The sequence below is a fragment of the Scyliorhinus torazame genome, chromosome 5 (genome assembly GCF_047496885.1).
Source record: "Scyliorhinus torazame isolate Kashiwa2021f chromosome 5, sScyTor2.1, whole genome shotgun sequence".
In the NCBI taxonomy this organism is placed as follows: domain Eukaryota; kingdom Metazoa; phylum Chordata; class Chondrichthyes; order Carcharhiniformes; family Scyliorhinidae; genus Scyliorhinus; species Scyliorhinus torazame.
This window is the reverse complement of record NC_092711.1, coordinates 3,877,404-3,891,692: the sequence shown is the minus strand read 5'-3', so window position 1 is coordinate 3,891,692 and position 14,289 is coordinate 3,877,404. Positions and strand designations below refer to the sequence as shown.

Sequence of the window (14,289 nt, the reverse complement as noted above, 5' to 3'; positions counted from 1 at the left end):
GCTGGAGGAGGTTACAGAGATAGGGAGGGGTGTAGGAGTTGGAGGAGGGTACAGGGATAGGGAGGGGTGTAGGGGCTGGAGGAGGTTACCGTGATAGGGAGGGTTGTCGGGGGTTGGAGGAGGTTACAGAGATAGGGAGGGTTGTAGGGGCTGGAGGAGGTTACAGAGATAGGGAGGAGTGTAGGGGCTGGAGGAGGTTACAGAGATAGGGAGGGTTGTAGGGGCTGGAGGCGGTTACAGAGATAGGGAGGGTTGTGGGGGCTGGAGGAGGTTACAGAGATAGGGAGTGTTGTCGGGGGCTGGAGGAGGTTACTGAGATAGGGAGTGTTGTGGGGGCTGGAGGAGGTTACAGAGATAGGGAGGGTTGTAGGGGCTGGAGGAGGTTACAGAGATAGGGAGGGTTGTGGGGGCTGGAGGAGGTTACAGAGATAGGGAGTGTTGTAGGGGGTTGGAGGAGGTTACTGAGATAGGGAGTGTTGTGGGGGCTGGAGGAGGTTACAGAGATAGGGAGTGTTGTAGGGGGCTGGAGGAGGTGACAGAGATAGGGAGGGGTGTAGGGGCTGGAGGAGGTTACAGAGATAGGGAGTGTTGTAGGGGACAGGAGGAGGTTACAGAGATAGGCAGGGTTGTAGGGGCTGGAGGAGGTTACAGAGATAGGGAGGGGTGTTGGGGCTGGAGGAGGTTACAGAGATAAGGAGGGGTGTCGGGGCAGGAGGAGGTTACAGAGATAGGGAGGGTTGCCGGGGCTGGAGGAGGTTACAGAGATAGGGAGGGGTGTAGGAGTTGGAGGAGGGTACAGGGATAGGGAGGAGTGTAGGGGCTGGAGGAGGTTACCGTGATAGGGAGGGTTGTCGGGGGTTGGAGGAGGTTACAGAGATAGGGAGTGTTGTAGGGGGCTGGAGGAGGTGACAGAGATAGGGAGGGGTGTAGGGGCTGGAGGAGGTTACAGAGATAGGGAGTGTTGTAGGGGACAGGAGGAGGTTACAGAAATAGGCAGGGTTATAAGGGCTGGAGGAGGTTACAGAGATAGGGAGTGTTGTGGGGGACAGGAGGAGGTTACAGAGATAGGCAGGGTTATAAGGGCTGGAGGAGGTTACAGAGATAGGGAGAGGTGTAGGGGCTGGAGGAGGTTCCAGAGATAGGGAAGGGTGTAGGGCCTGGAGGTGGTTACAGAGATAGGGAGGGTTGTCGGGGCTGGAGGAGGTTACAGAGATAGGGAGGGGTGTAGGAGTTGGAGGAGGTTACAGGGATAGGGAGGGGTGTAGGGGCTGGAGGAGGTTACAGAGATAGGGAGGGTTGTAGGGGGCTGGAGGAGGTTACAGAGATAGGGAGGGGTGTAGGGGCTGGAGGAGGTTACAGAGATAAGGAGGGGTGTAGGGGCTGGAGGAGGTTACAGAGATTGGGAGGGTTGTAGGGGACTGGAGGAGGTTACAGAGATAGGGAGGGTTGTCGGGGGCTGGAGGAGGTTACAGAGATAGGGAGGATTGTTGGGGCTGGAGGAGGTTACAGGGTTAGGGAGGGGTGTAGGGGCTGGAGGAGGTTACTTTGAGAGGGAGGATTGTTGGGGCTGGAGGAGGTTACAGGGATAGGGAGGATTGTAGGGGCTGGAGGAGGTTACAGAGAAAAGGAGGGGTGTTGGGGCCTGGAGGAGGTTACAGGGATAGGGATGGGTGTAGGGACTGGAGGAGGTTACAGAGATAGGGAGGGTTGTAGGGGCTGGAGGAGGTTACAGAGATAGGGAGGGTTATTGGGGCCTGGAGGAGGTTACAGCGATAGGGAGGGTGTAGGGACTGGAGAAGGTTACAGGGATAGGGAGGGTTGTAGGGGCTGGAGGAGGTTACAGAGATAGGGAGGGGTGTTGGGGCCTGGAGGAGGTTACAGGGATAGGGAGGGGTGTAGGGACTGGAGGAGGTTACAGAGATAGGGAGGGTTGTAGGGGGCTGGAGGAGGTTACAGAGATAGGGAGGGGTGTAGGGACTGGAGGAGGTTACTGGGATAGGGAGGGGTGTAGGGACTGGAGGAGGTTACTGGGATAGGGAGGGGTGTAGGGACTGGAGGAGGTTACTGGGATAGGGAGGGTTGTAGGGACTGGAGGAGGTTACTGGGATAGGGAGGGGTGTAGGGGCTGGAGGTGGTTACAGGGATAGGGAGGGGTGTAGGGGCTGGAGGAGGTTACAGAGATAGGGAGGGTGTAGGGGCTGGAGGAGGTTACAGAGATAGGGAGGGTTGTAGGGGCTGGAGGAGGTTACAGAGATAGGGAGGGTTGTGGGGGCTGGAGGAGGTTACAGAGATAGGGAGGGTTGTAGGGGGCTGGAGGAGGTTACACAGATAGGGAGGGTTGTAGGGGCTGGAGGAGGTTACAGAGATAGGGAGGGTTGTGGGGGCTGGAGGAGGTTACAGAGATAGGGAGGGTTGTCGGGGCTGGAGGAGGTTACAGAGATAAGGAGTGTTGTAGGGGGCTGGAGGAGGTTACAGAGATAGGGAGGGTTGTCGGGGGCTGGAAGAGGTGACAGAGATAGGGAGGGGTGTAGGGGCTGGAGGAGGTTACAGAGATAGGGTGTTGTAGCGGACAGGAGGAGGATACAGAGATAGGCAGGGTTGTAGGGGCTGAAGGAGGTTACAGAGATAGGGAGGGGTGTTGGGGCTGGAGGAAGTTACAGAGATAGGGAGGGTTGTAGGGGCTGGAGGAGGTTACAGAGATAGGGAGGGTTGTAGGGGCTGGAGGAGGTTACAGAGATAGGGAGGGTTGTAGGGGCTGGAGGAAGTTACAGAGATAGGGAGGGTTGTAGGGACTGGAGCAGGTTACAGAGATAGGGAGGGTTGTCGGGGCTGGAGGAAGTTACAGAGATAGGGAGGGGTGTAGGGAGGGGTGTAGGGGACAGGAGGAGGTTACAGAGATAGGGAGGGTTGTAGGGGCTGGAGGAGGTTACAGAGATAGGGAGGGTTGTAGGGGACAGGAGGAGGTTACAGAGATAGTGAGGGTTGTAGGGGCTGGAGGAGGTTACAGAGATAGGGAGGGTTGTGGGGGCTGGAGGAGGTTACAGAGATAGGGAGGGTTGTCGGGGCTGGAGGAGGTTACAGAGATAGTGAGTGTTGTAGGGGGCTGGAGGAGGTTACAGAGATAGGGAGGGTTGTTGGGGCTGGAGGAGGTTACAGAGATAGGGAGTGTTGTAGGGGGCTGGAAGAGGTGACAGAGAAAGGGAGGGGTGTAGGGGCTGGAGGAGGTTACAGAGATAGGGAGTGTTGTAGGGGACAGGAGGAGGTTACAGAGATAGGCAGGGTTGTAGGGGCTGGAGGAGGTTACAGAGATAGGGAGGGGTGTTGGGGTTGGAGGAGGTTACAGAGATAGGGAGAGGTGTAGGGGCTGGAGGAGGTTCCAGAGATAGGAAAGGGTGTAGGGGCTGGAGGTGGTTACAGAGATAGGGAGGGTTGTCGGGGCTGGAGGAGGTTACAGAGATAGGGAGGGGTGTAGGAGTTGGAGGAGGTTTCAGGGATAGGGAGGGGTGTAGGGGCTGGAGGAGGTTACTGAGATAGGGAGTGTTGTGGGGGCTGGAGGAGGTTACAGAGATAGGGAGGGTTGTAGGGGCTGGAGGAGGTTACAGAGATAGGGAGGGTTGTGGGGGCTGGAGGAGGTTACAGAGATAGGGAGTGTTGTAGGGGGTTGGAGGAGGTTACTGAGATAGGGAGTGTTGTGGGGGCTGGAGGAGGTTACAGAGATAGGGAGTGTTGTAGGGGGCTGGAGGAGGTGACAGAGATAGGGAGGGGTGTAGGGGCTGGAGGAGGTTACAGAGATAGGGAGTGTTGTAGGGGACAGGAGGAGGTTACAGAGATAGGCAGGGTTGTAGGGGCTGGAGGAGGTTACAGAGATAGGGAGGGGTGTTGGGGCTGGAGGAGGTTACAGAGATAAGGAGGGGTGTCGGGGCAGGAGGAGGTTACAGAGATAGGGAGGGTTGCCGGGGCTGGAGGAGGTTACAGAGATAGGGAGGGGTGTAGGAGTTGGAGGAGGGTACAGGGATAGGGAGGAGTGTAGGGGCTGGAGGAGGTTACCGTGATAGGGAGGGTTGTCGGGGGTTGGAGGAGGTTACAGAGATAGGGAGTGTTGTAGGGGGCTGGAGGAGGTGACAGAGATAGGGAGGGGTGTAGGGGCTGGAGGAGGTTACAGAGATAGGGAGTGTTGTAGGGGACAGGAGGAGGTTACAGAAATAGGCAGGGTTATAAGGGCTGGAGGAGGTTACAGAGATAGGGAGTGTTGTGGGGGACAGGAGGAGGTTACAGAGATAGGCAGGGTTATAAGGGCTGGAGGAGGTTACAGAGATAGGGAGAGGTGTAGGGGCTGGAGGAGGTTCCAGAGATAGGGAAGGGTGTAGGGCCTGGAGGTGGTTACAGAGATAGGGAGGGTTGTCGGGGCTGGAGGAGGTTACAGAGATAGGGAGGGGTGTAGGAGTTGGAGGAGGTTACAGGGATAGGGAGGGGTGTAGGGGCTGGAGGAGGTTACAGAGATAGGGAGGGTTGTAGGGGGCTGGAGGAGGTTACAGAGATAGGGAGGGGTGTAGGGGCTGGAGGAGGTTACAGAGATAAGGAGGGGTGTAGGGGCTGGAGGAGGTTACAGAGATTGGGAGGGTTGTAGGGGACTGGAGGAGGTTACAGGGATAGGGAGGGGTGTAGGGGCTGGAGGAGGTTACAGAGATAGGGAGGGTTGTCGGGGGCTGGAGGAGGTTACAGAGATAGGGAGGATTGTTGGGGCTGGAGGAGGTTACAGGGTTAGGGAGGGGTGTAGGGGCTGGAGGAGGTTACTTTGAGAGGGAGGATTGTTGGGGCTGGAGGAGGTTACAGGGATAGGGAGGATTGTAGGGGCTGGAGGAGGTTACAGAGAAAAGGAGGGGTGTTGGGGCCTGGAGGAGGTTACAGGGATAGGGATGGGTGTAGGGACTGGAGGAGGTTACAGAGATAGGGAGGGTTGTAGGGGCTGGAGGAGGTTACAGAGATAGGGAGGGTTATTGGGGCCTGGAGGAGGTTACAGCGATAGGGAGGGTGTAGGGACTGGAGAAGGTTACAGGGATAGGGAGGGTTGTAGGGGCTGGAGGAGGTTACAGAGATAGGGAGGGGTGTTGGGGCCTGGAGGAGGTTACAGGGATAGGGAGGGGTGTAGGGACTGGAGGAGGTTACAGAGATAGGGAGGGTTGTAGGGGGCTGGAGGAGGTTACAGAGATAGGGAGGGGTGTAGGGACTGGAGGAGGTTACTGGGATAGGGAGGGGTGTAGGGACTGGAGGAGGTTACTGGGATAGGGAGGGGTGTAGGGACTGGAGGAGGTTACTGGGATAGGGAGGGTTGTAGGGACTGGAGGAGGTTACTGGGATAGGGAGGGGTGTAGGGGCTGGAGGTGGTTACAGGGATAGGGAGGGGTGTAGGGGCTGGAGGAGGTTACAGAGATAGGGAGGGTGTAGGGGCTGGAGGAGGTTACAGAGATAGGGAGGGTTGTAGGGGCTGGAGGAGGTTACAGAGATAGGGAGGGTTGTGGGGGCTGGAGGAGGTTACAGAGATAGGGAGGGTTGTAGGGGGCTGGAGGAGGTTACACAGATAGGGAGGGTTGTAGGGGCTGGAGGAGGTTACAGAGATAGGGAGGGTTGTGGGGGCTGGAGGAGGTTACAGAGATAGGGAGGGTTGTCGGGGCTGGAGGAGGTTACAGAGATAAGGAGTGTTGTAGGGGGCTGGAGGAGGTTACAGAGATAGGGAGGGTTGTCGGGGGCTGGAAGAGGTGACAGAGATAGGGAGGGGTGTAGGGGCTGGAGGAGGTTACAGAGATAGGGTGTTGTAGCGGACAGGAGGAGGATACAGAGATAGGCAGGGTTGTAGGGGCTGAAGGAGGTTACAGAGATAGGGAGGGGTGTTGGGGCTGGAGGAAGTTACAGAGATAGGGAGGGTTGTAGGGGCTGGAGGAGGTTACAGAGATAGGGAGGGTTGTAGGGGCTGGAGGAGGTTACAGAGATAGGGAGGGTTGTAGGGGCTGGAGGAAGTTACAGAGATAGGGAGGGTTGTAGGGACTGGAGCAGGTTACAGAGATAGGGAGGGTTGTCGGGGCTGGAGGAAGTTACAGAGATAGGGAGGGGTGTAGGGGACAGGAGGAGGTTACAGAGATAGGGAGGGTTGTAGGGGCTGGAGGAGGTTACAGAGATAGGGAGGGTTGTAGGGGACAGGAGGAGGTTACAGAGATAGTGAGGGTTGTAGGGGCTGGAGGAGGTTACAGAGATAGGGAGGGTTGTGGGGGCTGGAGGAGGTTACAGAGATAGGGAGGGTTGTCGGGGCTGGAGGAGGTTACAGAGATAGTGAGTGTTGTAGGGGGCTGGAGGAGGTTACAGAGATAGGGAGGGTTGTTGGGGCTGGAGGAGGTTACAGAGATAGGGAGTGTTGTAGGGGGCTGGAAGAGGTGACAGAGAAAGGGAGGGGTGTAGGGGCTGGAGGAGGTTACAGAGATAGGGAGTGTTGTAGGGGACAGGAGGAGGTTACAGAGATAGGCAGGGTTGTAGGGGCTGGAGGAGGTTACAGAGATAGGGAGGGGTGTTGGGGTTGGAGGAGGTTACAGAGATAGGGAGAGGTGTAGGGGCTGGAGGAGGTTCCAGAGATAGGGAAGGGTGTAGGGGCTGGAGGTGGTTACAGAGATAGGGAGGGTTGTCGGGGCTGGAGGAGGTTACAGAGATAGGGAGGGGTGTAGGAGTTGGAGGAGGTTTCAGGGATAGGGAGGGGTGTAGGGGCTGGAGGAGGTTACAGAGATAGGGAGGGTTGTCGGGGCTGGAGGAAGTTACAGAGATAGGGAGGGGTGTAGGGGACAGGAGGAGGTTACAGAGATAGTGAGGATTGTAGGGGCTGGAGGAGGTTACAGAGATAGGGAGGGTTGTGGGGGCTGGAGGAGGTTACAGAGATAGGGAGGGTTGTCGGGGCTGGAGGAGGTTACAGAGATAGGGTGTGTTGTAGGGGGCTGGAGGAGGTTACAGAGATAGGGAGGGTTGTCGGGGCTGGAGGAGGTTACAGAGATAGGGAGTGTTGTAGGGGGCTGGAAGAGGTGACAGAGATAGGGAGGGGTGTAGGGGCTGGAGGAGGTTACAGAGATAGGGAGTGTTGTAGGGGACAGGAGGAGGTTACAGAGATAGGCAGGGTTGTAGGGGCTGGAGGAGGTTACAGAGATAGGGAGGGGTGTTGGGGCTGGAGGAGGTTACAGAGATAGGGAGGGGTGTAGGGGCAGGAGGAGGTTACAGAGATAGGGAGGGTTGTCAGGGCTGGAGGAGGTTACAGAGATAGGGAGGGGTGTAGGAGTTGGAGGAGGGTACAGGGATAGGGAGGGGTGTAGGGGCTGGAGGAGGTTACCGTGATAGGGAGGGTTGTCGGGGGTTGGAGGAGGTTACAGAGATAGGGAGGGTTGTAGGGGCTGGAGGAGGTTACAGAGATAGGGAGGAGTGTAGGGGCTGGAGGAGGTTACAGAGATAGGGAGGGTTGTAGGGGCTGGAGGCGGTTACAGAGATAGGGAGGGTTGTGGGGGCTGGAGGAGGTTACAGAGATAGGGAGTGTTGTCGGGGGCTGGAGGAGGTTACTGAGATAGGGAGTGTTGTGGGGGCTGGAGGAGGTTACAGAGATAGGGAGGGTTGTAGGGGCTGGAGGAGGTTACAGAGATAGGGAGGGTTGTGGGGGCTGGAGGAGGTTACAGAGATAGGGAGTGTTGTAGGGGGTTGGAGGAGGTTACTGAGATAGGGAGTGTTGTGGGGGCTGGAGGAGGTTACAGAGATAGGGAGTGTTGTAGGGGGCTGGAGGAGGTGACAGAGATAGGGAGGGGTGTAGGGGCTGGAGGAGGTTACAGAGATAGGGAGTGTTGTAGGGGACAGGAGGAGGTTACAGAGATAGGCAGGGTTGTAGGGGCTGGAGGAGGTTACAGAGATAGGGAGGGGTGTTGGGGCTGGAGGAGGTTACAGAGATAAGGAGGGGTGTAGGGGCAGGAGGAGGTTACAGAGATAGGGAGGGTTGCCGGGGCTGGAGGAGGTTACAGAGATAGGGAGGGGTGTAGGAGTTGGAGGAGGGTACAGGGATAGGGAGGGGTGTAGGGGCTGGAGGAGGTTACCGTGATAGGGAGGGTTGTCGGGGGTTGGAGGAGGTTACAGAGATAGGGAGTGTTGTAGGGGGCTGGAGGAGGTGACAGAGATAGGGAGGGGTGTAGGGGCTGGAGGAGGTTACAGAGATAGGGAGTGTTGTAGGGGACAGGAGGAGGTTACAGAAATAGGCAGGGTTATAAGGGCTGGAGGAGGTTACAGAGATAGGGAGTGTTGTGGGGGACAGGAGGAGGTTACAGAGATAGGCAGGGTTATAAGGGCTGGAGGAGGTTACAGAGATAGGGAGAGGTGTAGGGGCTGGAGGAGGTTCCAGAGATAGGGAAGGGTGTAGGGCCTGGAGGTGGTTACAGAGATAGGGAGGGTTGTCGGGGCTGGAGGAGGTTACAGAGATAGGGAGGGGTGTAGGAGTTGGAGGAGGTTACAGGGATAGGGAGGGGTGTAGGGGCTGGAGGAGGTTACAGAGATAGGGAGGGTTGTAGGGGGCTGGAGGAGGTTACAGAGATAGGGAGGGGTGTAGGGGCTGGAGGAGGTTACAGAGATAAGGAGGGGTGTAGGGGCTGGAGGAGGTTACAGAGATTGGGAGGGTTGTAGGGGACTGGAGGAGGTTACAGGGATAGGGAGGGGTGTAGGGGCTGGAGGAGGTTACAGAGATAGGGAGGGTTGTCGGGGGCTGGAGGAGGTTACAGAGATAGGGAGGATTGTTGGGGCTGGAGGAGGTTACAGGGTTAGGGAGGGGTGTAGGGGCTGGAGGAGGTTACTTTGAGAGGGAGGATTGTTGGGGCTGGAGGAGGTTACAGGGATAGGGAGGGTTGTAGGGGCTGGAGGAGGTTACAGAGAAAAGGAGGGGTGTTGGGGCCTGGAGGAGGTTACAGGGATAGGGATGGGTGTAGGGACTGGAGGAGGTTACAGAGATAGGGAGGGTTGTAGGGGCTGGAGGAGGTTACAGAGATAGGGAGGGTTATTGGGGCCTGGAGGAGGTTACAGCGATAGGGAGGGTGTAGGGACTGGAGAAGGTTACAGGGATAGGGAGGGTTGTAGGGGCTGGAGGAGGTTACAGAGATAGGGAGGGGTGTTGGGGCCTGGAGGAGGTTACAGGGATAGGGAGGGGTGTAGGGACTGGAGGAGGTTACAGAGATAGGGAGGGTTGTAGGGGGCTGGAGGAGGTTACAGAGATAGGGAGGGGTGTAGGGACTGGAGGAGGTTACTGGGATAGGGAGGGGTGTAGGGACTGGAGGAGGTTACTGGGATAGGGAGGGGTGTAGGGACTGGAGGAGGTTACTGGGATAGGGAGGGTTGTAGGGACTGGAGGAGGTTACTGGGATAGGGAGGGGTGTAGGGGCTGGAGGTGGTTACAGGGATAGGGAGGGGTGTAGGGGCTGGAGGAGGTTACAGAGATAGGGAGGGTGTAGGGGCTGGAGGAGGTTACAGAGATAGGGAGGGGTGTCGGGGCTGGAGGAGGTTACAGAGATAGGGAGGGTTGTAGGGGCTGGAGGAGGTTACAGAGATAGGGAGGGTGTAGGGGCTGGAGGAGGTTACAGAGATAGGGAGGGGTGTAGGGGACTGGAGGAGGTTACAGAGATAGGGAGGGTTGTAGTGGCTGGAGGAGGTTACAGAGATAGGGAGGGTTGTAGTGGCTGGAGGAGGTTACAGAGATAGGGAGGGTTGTAGGGGGCTGGAGGAGGTTACAGAGATAGGGAGGGTTGTAGTGGCTGGAGGAGGTTACAGAGATAGGGAGGGTTGTAGGGGCTGGAGGTGGTTACAGGGATAGGGAGGGGTGTAGGGGCTGGAGACGGTTACAGAGATAGGGAGGGGTGTAGGGACTGGAGGAGGTTACAGAGATAGGGAGGGGTGTAGGGGCTGGAGACGATTACAGAGATAGGGAGGGTGTAGGGGCTGGAGGATGATCGGGTATTAACTTACCCCGTTTACGTTGTTCTCTCGCCCACTCATGGACTGTAACACAGCCTTGTCAAGGCCGAGCTTGAGGCTGGCCTTGTCAAACATCTCCCTCTCATACGAGTTGCGTGTAATCAAACGATACACCTTCACTGCTTTACTCTGCCCAATGCGGTGACAGCGAGCCTGGGCCTACAGGACAAGGAACATAGGCTGAGGCAGCAGACGCAAGAGCGGGAACGACGGGGGTGGCAAAGGAGGCTGTGGAGAATGGGGAGATGGGGAAGAACGGTGGATGATGGTGCAGAGAGTGGGGGCGCGAGAGAGAGGGGGGCACGCGAGAGGGGGGGGAGCGCGCAAGGGGGGGGGAGCGCGCGAGAGGGAGGGAACGCGCGAGAGGGGGGGAGCGCGAGAGAGAGGGGGAGCGTGAGAGAGAGGGGGAGCGCGAGAGAGAGGGGGAGCGCGAGAGAGAGGGGGAGCGCGAGAGAGAGGGGGAGCACAAGAGAGAGGGAGAGCACAAGAGAGAGGGGGAGCATGAGAGAGAGGGGAGTGCGGGAGAGAGGGGAGCGCGAGAGAGAGGGGGAGCGCGAGAGAGAGGGGGAGCGCGTGAGAAAGGGGGAGCGCGAGAGAAAGGGGGAGCGCGAGAGAAAGGGGGAGCGCGAGAGAGGGGGAGCGCGAGAGAGGGGGAGCGCGAGAGAGAGGGGGAGCGCGAGAGAGAGGGGGAGCGCGAGAGAGAGGGGGAGCGCGAGAGAGAGGGGGAGCGCGAGAGAGAGGGGGAGCGCGAGAGAGAGGGGGAGCACGAGAGAGAGAGGGAGCGCGAGAGAGAAAGGGGGAGCGCGAGAGAGAGAGGGGGAGCGCGAGAGGGAGAGGGGGAGCGCGAGAGAGGGGGAGTGCGAGAGAGAGGGGGAGTGCGAGAGAGAGGGGGAGCGCGAGAGAGAGGGGGAGCGCGAGAGAGAGGGGGAGCGCGAGAGAGAAAGGGGGAGCGCGAGAGAGAGAGGGGGAGCGCGAGAGAGAGAGGGGGAGCGCGAGAGAGAGGGGGAGCGCGAGAGAGAGAGGGGGAGAGCGAGAGAGAGAGACGGGGAGAGCGAGAGAGAGAGGGGGAGCGCGAGAGGGAGAGGGGGAGCGCGAGAGAGGGAGAGGGGGAGTGCAAGAGAGAGGGGGAGTGCGAGAGAGAGGGGGAGCGAGAGAGGGGAGCGAGAGAGGGGGGGAGCGAGAGGGAGAGGGGGAGCGAGGGAGAGGGGGAGCGAGAGAGGGGGAGTGCGAGAGAGGGGGAGCGAGAGAGGCAGAGAGAGAGACACACAGACAGAGAGAGGCAGAGAGAGAGAGACAGAAAGGGAGAGGCAGAAAGAGAGAGGCAGAAAGAGAGAGGCAGAGAGAGAGACACCCAGACAGAGAGAGGCAGAGAGAGAGAGAGGCAGATAGAGAGAGACAGAGAGAATGAAATAACTGGAGGGGCCGGTGGAGAGGGAGCTCGGCCCCCTAGCCTTGCACAGTACCTGCAGGTCGTTCTGTGGGTTCCAGTCAGAGTCGAAGATGATGCAGGTATCTGCAGCGGTCAGGTTGATACCCAGACCCCCTGCTCGAGTGCACAGCAGGAAGACAAAGCGGTCTGATTCGGGCTTACTGAAGCGGTCAATGGCTGCCTGCCTCAGGTTCCCTCGCACACGCCCATCAATCCGTTCATACAGATACCTGCGGAGAGAAAGTGGCAGAGGGTCAGGGGCCAGTCCCCCACACGGGCGGCACAGTGGTTAGCACTGTGGCTTCACAGCTCCAGGGTCCCAGGTTCGATTCCCGCTGGGTCACTGTCTGTGCGGAGTCTGCACGTTCTCCCAGTGTCTGCGTGGGTTTCCTCCGGGGGCTCCGGTTTCCTCCCACAAGTCCCGAAAGACGTGCTGTTGGGTGAATTGGACATTCTGAATTCTCCCTCTGTGAACTCGAACAGGTGCCGGGGTGTGGGGACTAGGGGCTTTACACAGTAACTTCATTGTAGTGTTCATGTAAGCCCACCTGTGACAATAATAAAGATTATTATACAGTGTAGTCCCACAGGCTCTCACCCCGGGTACATGGTAGTCAGAACTCCAAAAGGGTTAATTGTAGTGACCACATCAACATGGCGGAATGTTGTATTAACTGAGACAAGAGCTTATAGTGTAAACAGCGACCGGGTCAACTGCAATGATCACTGGGAAAGGAGCTAATGTGTTCTCAATATCGATATGGATGTGAACGGTTATATATTACAGGCTAATATTCACAATGACATTCTCTAATGCAGTAATATTTCAGACAGAGTGTGCAGCAGCATTTACAGCTACTTATGCTGCCAGGAAATAAATTGATCCAGGGCTTTGTATCGGATAATTAAAATAGGTTACTGATTAAGGTGGTCTAGTCGCTAAGGCAGGCCGATCGGCTGAATGGCCCACTCCTGTTCCTATGTACCTGTCCTGGGAGTGTTTGATGGGGACAGTGTAGAGGCAGCTTTACTCTGAATCTAACCCCGTGCTGTACCTGTCCTGGGAGTGTTTGATGGGGACAGTGCGGACGGAGCTTTACTCTGTATCTAACCCCATGCTGCACCTGTCCTGGGAGTGTTTGATGGGGACAGTGTAGAGGGAGCTTTACTCTGTATCTAACCCTGTGCTGTACCTGTCCTGGGAGAGTTTGATGGGGACAGGTAGAGGGAGCTTTACTCTGTATCTAACCCCGTGCTGTACCTGTCCTGGGAGAGCTTGATGGGGACAGTGAAGAGGGATCTTTACTCTATATCTAACCCCTTGCTGTCCCTGTCCTGGGAGTGTTTGATGGGGACAGTGTAGAGGGAGCTTTACTCTGTATCTCACCCCGTGCTGTACCTGTCCTGGGAGTGTTTGATGGGGACAGTGTAGACGGAGCTTTACTCTGTATCTAACCCCGTGCTGTACCTGTCCTGGGAGTGTTTGATGGGGACAGTGTAGAGGGAGCTTTACTCTGAAAATATGAAATATGAATGAAATATGAAAATCGCTTATTGTCACAAGCAGGCTTCAATGAAGTTACTGTGAAAAGCCCCTAGTCGCCACATTCCGGCGCCTGTTCGGGGAGGCTGGTACGGGAATTGAACCGGGCTGTTGGCCTGCCTTGGTCTACTTACAAAGCCAGCGATTTAGCCCTGTGCTAAACAGCCCGAGTGTATCTAACTCTGTATCTAACCCCGTGCTGTACCTGTCCTGGGAGTGTTTGATGGAGTGTTTGATGGGGACAGCGTAAAGCGAGCTTTAGAACATAGAACATAGAACGATACAGCGCAGTACAGGCCCTTCGGCCCACGATGTTGCACCGAAACAAAAGCCATCTAACCCACACTATGCCATTATCATCCATATGCTTATCCAATAAACTTTTAAATGCCCTCAATGTTGGTGAGTTCACCACTGTAGCAGGTAGGGCATTCCACTGCCTCACCACTCTTTGCGTCAAGAACCTACCTCTGACCTCTGTCCTATATCTATTACCCCTCAGTTTAAAGCTATGTCCCCTCGTGCCAGCCATTTCCATCCGCGGGAGAAGGCTCTCACTGTCCACCCTATCTAACCCCCTGATCATTTTGTATGCCTCTATTAAGTATCCTTTTAACCTTCTTCTCTCCAACGAAAACAACCTCAAGTCCATCAGCCTTTCCTCATAAGATTTTCCCTCCATACCAGGCAACATCCTGGTGAATCTCCTCTGCACCCGCTCCAAAGCCTCCACGTCCTTCCTATAATGCGGTGACCAGAACTGTACGCAATACTCCAAATGCGGCCGTACCAGAGTTTTGTACAGCTGCAACATGACCTCCTGACTCCGGAACTCAATCCCTCGACCAATAAAGGCCAACACTCCATAGGCCTTCTTCACAACCCTATCAACCTGGGTGGCAACTTTCAGGGATCTATGTACATGGACACCTAGATCCCTCTGCTCATCCACACTTTCAAGAACTTTACCATTAGCCAAATATTCCGCATTCCTGTTATTCCTTCCAAAGTGAATCACCTCACACTTCTCTACATTAAACTCCATTTGCCACCTCTCAGCCCAGCTCTGCAGCTTATCTATATCCCTCTGTAACCTGCTACATCCTTCCACACTATCGACAACACCACCGACTTTAGTATCGTCTGCAAATTTACTCACCCACCCTTCTGCGCCTTCCTCTAGGTCATTGATAAAAATGACAAACAGCAACGGCCCCAGACAGATCCTTGTGGTACTCCACTTGTAACTGAACTCCATTCTGAACATTTCCCATCAACCACCATCCTCTGTCTT

At 56.6% G+C, this 14,289-nt stretch overlaps 1 protein-coding gene and 1 long non-coding RNA gene across 9 annotated transcripts in view; one reads left to right on the top strand and one right to left on the bottom strand.

Annotated features, from left to right (window-relative positions):
• The window catches only part of LOC140418149 (uncharacterized), a 1,069,702-nt gene that overhangs the window by 865,899 nt on the left and 189,514 nt on the right, over window positions 1-14,289 (top strand). The gene's annotated exons all lie outside the window — the stretch shown is intronic.
• The window catches only part of LOC140418141 (chromodomain-helicase-DNA-binding protein 8-like), a 257,962-nt gene that overhangs the window by 77,012 nt on the left and 166,661 nt on the right, over window positions 1-14,289 (bottom strand). For all 8 annotated transcript variants that reach the window (XM_072501551.1, XM_072501558.1, XM_072501554.1 and 5 more), the window contains exons 18-19: window positions 11,487-11,682; window positions 10,015-10,182 (exon numbers count right to left, since the gene is read on the bottom strand). In XM_072501551.1, coding sequence (XP_072357652.1) covers window positions 10,015-10,182; window positions 11,487-11,682 — 364 coding nt within the window. The remainder of the gene's footprint in view (window positions 1-10,014; window positions 10,183-11,486; window positions 11,683-14,289) is intronic.